Below are 7,696 nucleotides of genomic sequence, written 5' to 3' on the forward strand. Positions count from 1 at the left end.
TTAGTAGGCAGACACATCCTACTATACTTAGTACTTGTGTAATCGTGTGTGTACACACACTTAAAAAGAAGTGTGCTAGCTTGGACAATAGCATGGGAACCTTTGCTAAGCGCGCAAGTGAGTAAATTAGTCGTGGACAAAGCAAGATGTGGTGGTGAGAAACTGGCTGCCTATGGCTGGCCGCCGCTGGTTATGGTCGGCTGCTCGGCTTGCTTGCCAACTGAATCAGCTGCGTGTCCGGATGGTTTTCTCAGGCATTGCTTGGTGTTGGTTTTGGTCATATATACACACCAAAAACACCCATATAGCTTGGGCTCCTGACATTGCACTCTAATTGGGTGCTCTGCCTGCCTACTACTGATGCCTCTTTTCACAGCAGTACACACACACACACACACACACACACAAAACTATGGCTCTCTTTTTATTGAAATGTGCAGAATTTTTGATAGCTATTGTGTGCTGAAATTGCCAATGCACAAAACACATAGCTTCCCCTCACGCCTTCAATGGGCTAATTTTGTGGTTGTTGAAGGGCTTCAAATCAGTGCCTTTTTCAATATCACACAGAAAAATCCCTGAAAATTCAGTGTCTTTTTCAACCACACAAGATTCCGTCAAATTTGACATTGCAGAATGGAGAACCACTGAAAAAAAACAAAAAATGAGCTTATCTCTTCCAATGCAGTTTCACGCGCGAGAAGCGAGAGAGAGAGAGAAATCGTAGAGGGGAGTGTGGATAACACCACATTCCCAGGTAGTACTACGACTTGCCCGCCCATAAGCCCACATAATTTCCCAAGTACTATGACTTGGGCGCCCTTACCCCTAGACCCTAGTTGCACCCGTTGACCGCACTTCGACGTTTAGGCTCCGCAACTAGTTGAGCTCCCATGTATGCTGCTACGAGCTACGTGACAATGTGACTGTTATATTTTTTTATCAAGTGCAATACCTTTATATGTATAAAGGTTTAGCTCATGATATCATTGCTTATGTCAAACACACATCATATCTAGATATTATTCTTACCACTCTAAGAAAGGGTTCACACATAAATACACACATAGCCACATAAGTGAGTGTTGACACCCTTTTAAGGGCTATTCACACACACACACATGACACGGCACATAAACATGGGTACACACCCACATGATAGTACATGTACAAGGGTTGGTTCACTTTGTAGGTTCTCTTCTTGCATTAGCTTTCTTTTCATTCCCTGCCTATTGTGAGAGAGAACCATCATGAACCATCTCTTTTTGCCTCCATCTAAGCATAGGCATATTTCGATGTGAATGGAGTGAGGATGCAATAGCCGAGCTAGTGTACGTGCATAAAGAAGTTACAATTTGTGGCTCTAAGGCAAGGCCCAATGATGACACATGCTTTGGCAAGGCTGAACCCTCATTTTGTTTTTCTCCTCAATTGAATTTCGATTTTCTTATCATCATTTAATTATTAATCCTCAACTTTTAGTTGTTAATTATGATTTTCTCCTCAATTGATTATGATTTTCTTCTCAACGTTTGATTATTAATCCTTAACTTTTAATCGATGATTATGGTTTTCTCCTCCATTAATTATGGTTTTCGTCTCGATTTGTTTAATTCTTAATCATCTTTTAAGCTCTCAATTATGATCAAGTTTTTCGACCTTATCCATTTATCATGATTTTTTCATTATGCTTGTTTTTCTCATGAGACATCTCTCACTTGGGGTTTCTTTTAAATGCTAATGAAACTGTTCAACCGAATCTTTTCCCCTTTTTGTAATTAGATTTTTTATTGGTCATATCTTAACCCTCTTTGATTAAATTATGGTTTTTTAAAGGTTTTCAATCCTTAGTTATCTTCTAAGTCTTCTAACTTTATCACGATTTTTTCTCTATATGTATATAATTCTTAAACATCTCTCAATTAGAGAGTTTCTCTTAAATCTACTAATTGAATTGTTAAACGGAAGTGTTTACTCATGTCTTCCCTTGGCTTCTAGTTTTAGTTTTTAATTTGTTATATTTATATACACACATACAGACATCCCAATGAATTAGAATGTGGAGGTTCCATTAGAAGTGTCTACTCATGTCTTCCCTTGGCTACTAGTTTTAGTTTTTAATCTGTTATTTATATACACACACAATGAATTAGCTTGGAATGTGGAGGTTCCATTACCATGACCATCACCCCACTTAGGTGTAAAGATAGACACGTGTGGCTCTATGGATGCCACAGCCGGCATTGTTTTCTCATTTGCCACGCCCTTCTGTCTTTTTTTGCACAAAACCCCATTTCTACACGCCCGGCCGGCCGACATACACACACACGCGCTCGCGCTCGCGCTGACACACACACACGGGCGGGGGAGCCAGCTTTCTCAAGCCCCTGCTTGGTGCCATCTTTCGTTGCTCTACACACACTAGTCTCCTTGCCAACCCGTGTGTACTGAGTATCGTCGTCGCCAGCTTAATGATACGGCTTGCTCGATCAGAGTGCATTCTGCCCACGCCATTTGTGAAAGATAAGCATTCAATCAGGAGAGACGATTAAGGGCCCAGTATGAGAATGGGTAGCAATCGTTCAGAGGATCATCATGAGAGATCAAATGAAGAATTGGGTCTCTTCTTGGAGATGAAGAAGCGAGAGCGCGAGAGAAAGATGAACGCCATGCGCCCCACTTTTTATGATTCTACCACAATCACCACTCCTCCCCCAGCGACCCCGAATTATAATTACAATAATACCCTTGGAGCAGGCACACTTGCCCGTAGCGCCATGGAAGCTAATCTAGGTGAGGATTACGGATTAATCCTTATCCACCTTAGTTTATAAAATTTCAACATTGTCATGCCCTTCAAGAATTGCAACATCTCTCTCTCTCTCTCTCTCTCTCACTCACTCACACACACACACACACACACACACACACACACACACACACACACACACACACACACACTGTGTGGGCTTTTTTTTTTTTTTTGGTGGTGGAGACTCAAGAGAGGACTAATTTGATTCATCTAAATGATATATACGATTACATTCAGCACACTTGTGCTGTAGAAATCATCTCTCTCTCTCCCACACAGAAAGGTGTGTGATATATATATACATATGTATGTATGGTGGCATCCTAGTACATCTAGATGATTTTCGATCTAAAATTATAAAATATTGAGTATATTTTTGTGGTAGCATTGTGTAGTAAGTGGTACAAGGTTTGACATGAGGGAGATTCAAACCTCATTCATTATTAACACTAGCAGATGGTTTCCTTATGGCTACACCATTCCTTCTTTGGACCCCATTCATCATCCATGCCTTTCACTGATTCTGGTTTGTCCCAGTCATCATTCTTCTTTGTATGTGAATGCTCTTTCCTTCTTGTGCCTTTGTTTGATTGATCTCAGCCGCCCGATTAGCAAGCTCATCGTTGTACCGGAATATGGCGACATCAAGATACATGAGGAGTACTAGAATTGGTGATGATCTTCTAACATCCGATGTGGGGAAGAACGACTATGATTGGTGAGATTGATACCTACAACATTATATGACACATTCATATTGCTGGTGTTTTTGTTTATTCATTCATTCAGCCCATCATCACATTATTATTTGCATATGAGATGGCTTTATGTAAAAGTCTAGTAGTTACAATGTTTAACATTTTAGGAGATGTATTCTTTTATAGCCTGGGAGACATTGAAATTCCATCTTACATGTATGAAATTTATGGGATATAAATTGTATGTAAATTAGTCCACTTTTCTTTTACCCTCCACATGCAAGTGATATGGGGGTTTTCTTACAAGAGAGGCCCATCGTAACTGTCCACTTATGTACGTACTGTCTGCATGTGGGCGCGCACATGTACATGTGTATGTGCAGGCTCCTGACTCCTCCTGCCACACCCCTCGTCAACTCAACAGACGATTTATTACATGCCACTGTTGAAACCACTCAAAATGGCAGCCTGCCTTCACAGTTTCAATCCCTTGCGACACTACAAGAATCAGCCTCAAGAGTAAGCTCAATGTAACCATTCAAACACCTTAATTTCATCATTCATTACATACACACAAAAAAGAATTGTGTTAACTGGAATGTTCAACTTGTGCAGTATTGATACATGCACTAATTAAGTGATTAGTGTGCTATTACCATTGCAGCTTTCTATTGGGAGATTAGAGGCCCCGGCCACCACCACTAACGAGCAGCTAGAGAAAATGTCCATAGATCATGTGGCATCAAGGCTCGGTATTCGTGCTAATAATCATGCCAGGCCCACAATTTCTACCTCTTCCATTCTTTCTACCAACAGCACTAGCAACATCATTAATAACACCGACAGTAATTACAGTAGCAGTAGTATTAGTACTAACAGAAGACTGTCATCATCTTCTCAAATGGCTGTCGCCGCACATAGTAATAATAGTATCAATAGTAATTATCCTTCAGCAAGTAATTACTCTACCCCTGCAAGCTCTCGCCCTGCATCTAGGCAGTCTTCAAGAACGACAACTCCGACAAGCAGGACCAGTACACTTCCATCCATCATAACTACCACTGATAACACAAGCAGTAATTACAATAGCTCTATCAAAGCCAATACAATGGGCAATTCTTCAGCCACAACAACACCAAGAATGGGTACAACTAGTAGTGCTAGACAGTCAACCGCCACAAGTAATCCTTTGAGAACGCCTACAACCCCAACTCTTTCTCAAAACCAAACAAGAAGCACAACTAGTAGTGGTGGTGGAAACAGGTCTACTTCAAAAGGGAGAGGTGCAATGAACACTAACAATCCCACAAATGGCTACAATAATGCTATTGCTACTGGGGTTACCAACAAGCCTAGCAAAGGTTCAAAGAGCACCTCGTCCTCGCGAGCAGGCTCTCCTGTGACCACTCCGAGGGCCCGCCCATTGCTGTGGGAGCCCTCGGAGATGCCTGGATTCTCGATTGAAGCTCCCCCTAACCTCCGTACGACTGTGTCTGAAAGGTCCACATCCACCTCTAGAGGCTCTAGGCAGCAGCCTGCAACACCAACGAACAACAACAACAGCAACACCACCACCAACACCAACAACAATAGTAGATCTAGAAGTGCCTCGAGAGGAAGATCAACTTCATCATCTAGTACCAAATCCACTTCCACTGATAATAATACCACCAGTTTGGCAACTTCAAGGGGTAATAACAACAAAGGAGCTTCCAATAATATTGTTCTTGGCAGCAGAATGGTGGAGAAAGTAATGCAAGCAAGAAGGGCTGCAGCCTCTTCTTCATTATCCTCATCCTCGTCCTCGTCCTCATCATCGAGCCACTTAATACAAGCAGAATCAGTTAATCCAATCAGCTTGCAACCAGAGCCCAAGCCCCAGCTGCAACGCAGTAATATGGTAAAGCAATCAACATTAAGCGCAGCTTCTACAACTACTAGTGTGTTCAAGGACACTAATCCTGGCTTCAACTCAAGCAGGGTTAATCACCCCTCCAAGGCAAAAGCTATGGTAATGACTTTTATGCTCATCTCTATGTGTTCATCAAACCCATTATTGTGTGTGTGTATGTGTGTGAATGCACGCGTGGACACGTGCACACACATGTTATGCATATGTATGTATATTGCATGCATGCATGTATGTATGTATGAGGCTCTTTTCTGTTATGCTTTTTTTAATGGATTATATTTCACAGTTGCAAATTACTGAGCCACAGCAAGGGGTCGGGGACGTCCGCCAATCAGGGAGCGCTGTGCCGGTTGGGCAGCTCCGATCTCACATCAGACCTCTAAACAGTACAACCAATTCAGAAAACATCATGAGCACTTTGGGTCGTTCAGATGATAATAAAAACAGTAAGAACAATAATTTTGCATCCATCATGATGATCAAGAAACAGCAGCAGCAACAGCAACAATACAGTGAAGAATCATCAGACTTTTCTAGTGAATTGAATGCAATAATGAGGCAGGATAATGCACACTATGGGTCTTACACATCAAAGAACATGATTCAGGTGAACAATAATTGGATGATGAACAGTCCAGATTATATGAGGGATGACAGTGTGGAATTGATGCACCTGTTCCGACAAGGCATAGAAAAGTATGGGGTATCTGAATCTCCTCTGGTTTGTCAGCATGGTGCCACTGGTAACTGCGATAATTGTAACACTGGCCACCCCCGATTGAGAAACACGAGAGAGGTGTGGAAGGCCAGCCCTCTCTCAGGTAACATGAAGGTTAGCCTTCAAAACCCGGGAGAGCTTTGGAGAGGCAGCCCTCTCTGATGAGGCTGCTGGTTTCACATTGTGAACTTTAATGGGCGGCCGAGATAGTTGCTTCTATTTTAGTCCAAGTCTTCTGGTTTCACAATGGTGAACCCTTATGGGGCCGTGTTGGACGGCCTCTATAAGGAATTATCACTGTCCTTGCCCTCCTAGCAATGCCAAAAAAAAATAAAATTTACATCAACCCAACCCAAGTTCAAAAGCATTGGTGATTTCTTTTGAGTGAATTTCTTTTTTGCCCTGTCCTATGGGAGGCCGGCTGTGTTTTCACTAGATATTCCCTTAAGCTGTTAGAGCTACATAAAAATAGAAATAAAAATAATTATTATTGTTGCCAATGAAGATACAACCTTGCTTGAAGTCCCATACAAGAGGTGATGGGTTCAAAACCACGAGCACAAAAGAACCCAAAAAAGAGCTACATAAATTAAATAGCACCCACTTTGGAATTGTTGGCTAAATCAATCTCTCTCTCTCTCTCTCTCTCTCTCTCTCTCTCTCTCTTGCTCTATACACGCGCATGCACGTGCACACACACACACACATATAATATATATATATATATATATATATATATATATATATATATATATGTATGTATGTATGTATGTATGTATGTGTGTGTGTATGTACATATGTATATATACAAGCCTATTATTTATTTATTTATATATATACATATGTACACACACACACACACACACACACACATTTATGTATAAATATATCTTCATGCATAACATGTAAAACCTAAAACCTCTTTAAAAGTTTCCCATTCTGTAAGGCGTGGAATGGTTTATACACTTGTTTTTACTATTCATCTCTATAATTGCATGGGTGTGCAATCGTCCACTCTTCACCCACTCTTCACTAATCTCACAATCTTGGTATATGGACTTGATGGAAGTGTGCAAACCCCCAACTATCATGAGATAACTTCTCTTACGGGGGTGGTCTTGGTCATCATTTCTTGTGATCTTGATTCATGGAATTAACAAAATATGCCAACTCTTGAATTTCAATCAATATAACCAATTGCCTTGCCTACACATTAACATTTTTCCTTAATTGTCATTTTTTGTGTTCTTGAGTTATGAAAGTAATGATTTTTTTTCTAATTATCCTACGTATGTCGATCCACAAGTTGGGGGCCTAGGACTTTTGTTGCTTATTGACGTCAAAAGCAAGGGGCTTAAACCACTAGGCTTAGTATTGTTGTTGTGGATGTAAGTTGCATCTTATAGAAAGAGATACAAGCTTTCAAAATGGTAAATGGGTAAAGGCTAATTAGGAAAATTATGAGCTCATTTTGAGGCCCTCTAAGGAGTTTCATGCTCTTTCTCTCTCTAAAAAATGGGGCCATGGTGAGCCCTATTAATCTTATATCAAAACCC

The 7,696-nt window shown here is 40.9% G+C and overlaps 1 protein-coding gene and 1 long non-coding RNA gene across 4 annotated transcripts; one reads left to right on the forward strand and one right to left on the reverse strand.

Moving 5' to 3' along the window:
- The first annotated feature begins 2,365 nt into the window (after positions 1-2,365).
- LOC147623865 (uncharacterized) lies at positions 2,366-6,640 on the forward strand. Its single transcript, XM_086820496.1, has 5 exons — positions 2,366-2,793; positions 3,413-3,530; positions 3,894-4,029; positions 4,175-5,521; positions 5,709-6,640. The coding sequence occupies exons 1-5, from the start codon at positions 2,562-2,564 to the stop codon at positions 6,300-6,302; spliced, it is 2,427 nt and encodes an 808-aa protein (XP_086676622.1). The 5' UTR covers positions 2,366-2,561; the 3' UTR covers positions 6,303-6,640.
- On the reverse strand, positions 2,717-6,235 carry LOC147623866 (uncharacterized). Of its 3 annotated transcripts, none has more exons than XR_015269226.1 (4): positions 6,096-6,235; positions 4,885-5,801; positions 3,815-4,571; positions 2,717-3,543 (listed from the first exon to the last, which is right to left on the reverse strand). It is a non-coding gene; the product is annotated as an uncharacterized LOC147623866 (long non-coding RNA). The 3 variants fall into 3 exon arrangements; XR_015269227.1 differs by having other exon boundaries at positions 3,815-4,008; positions 4,167-5,801; XR_015269225.1 differs by having other exon boundaries at positions 3,815-5,801.
- Positions 6,641-7,696: the final 1,056 nt, after the last annotated feature.

The sequence above is a fragment of the Cibotium barometz genome, chromosome 26 (genome assembly GCF_041138505.1).
Source record: "Cibotium barometz isolate CiBa-2024 chromosome 26, ASM4113850v1, whole genome shotgun sequence".
Taxonomy (NCBI): domain Eukaryota; kingdom Viridiplantae; phylum Streptophyta; class Polypodiopsida; order Cyatheales; family Cibotiaceae; genus Cibotium; species Cibotium barometz.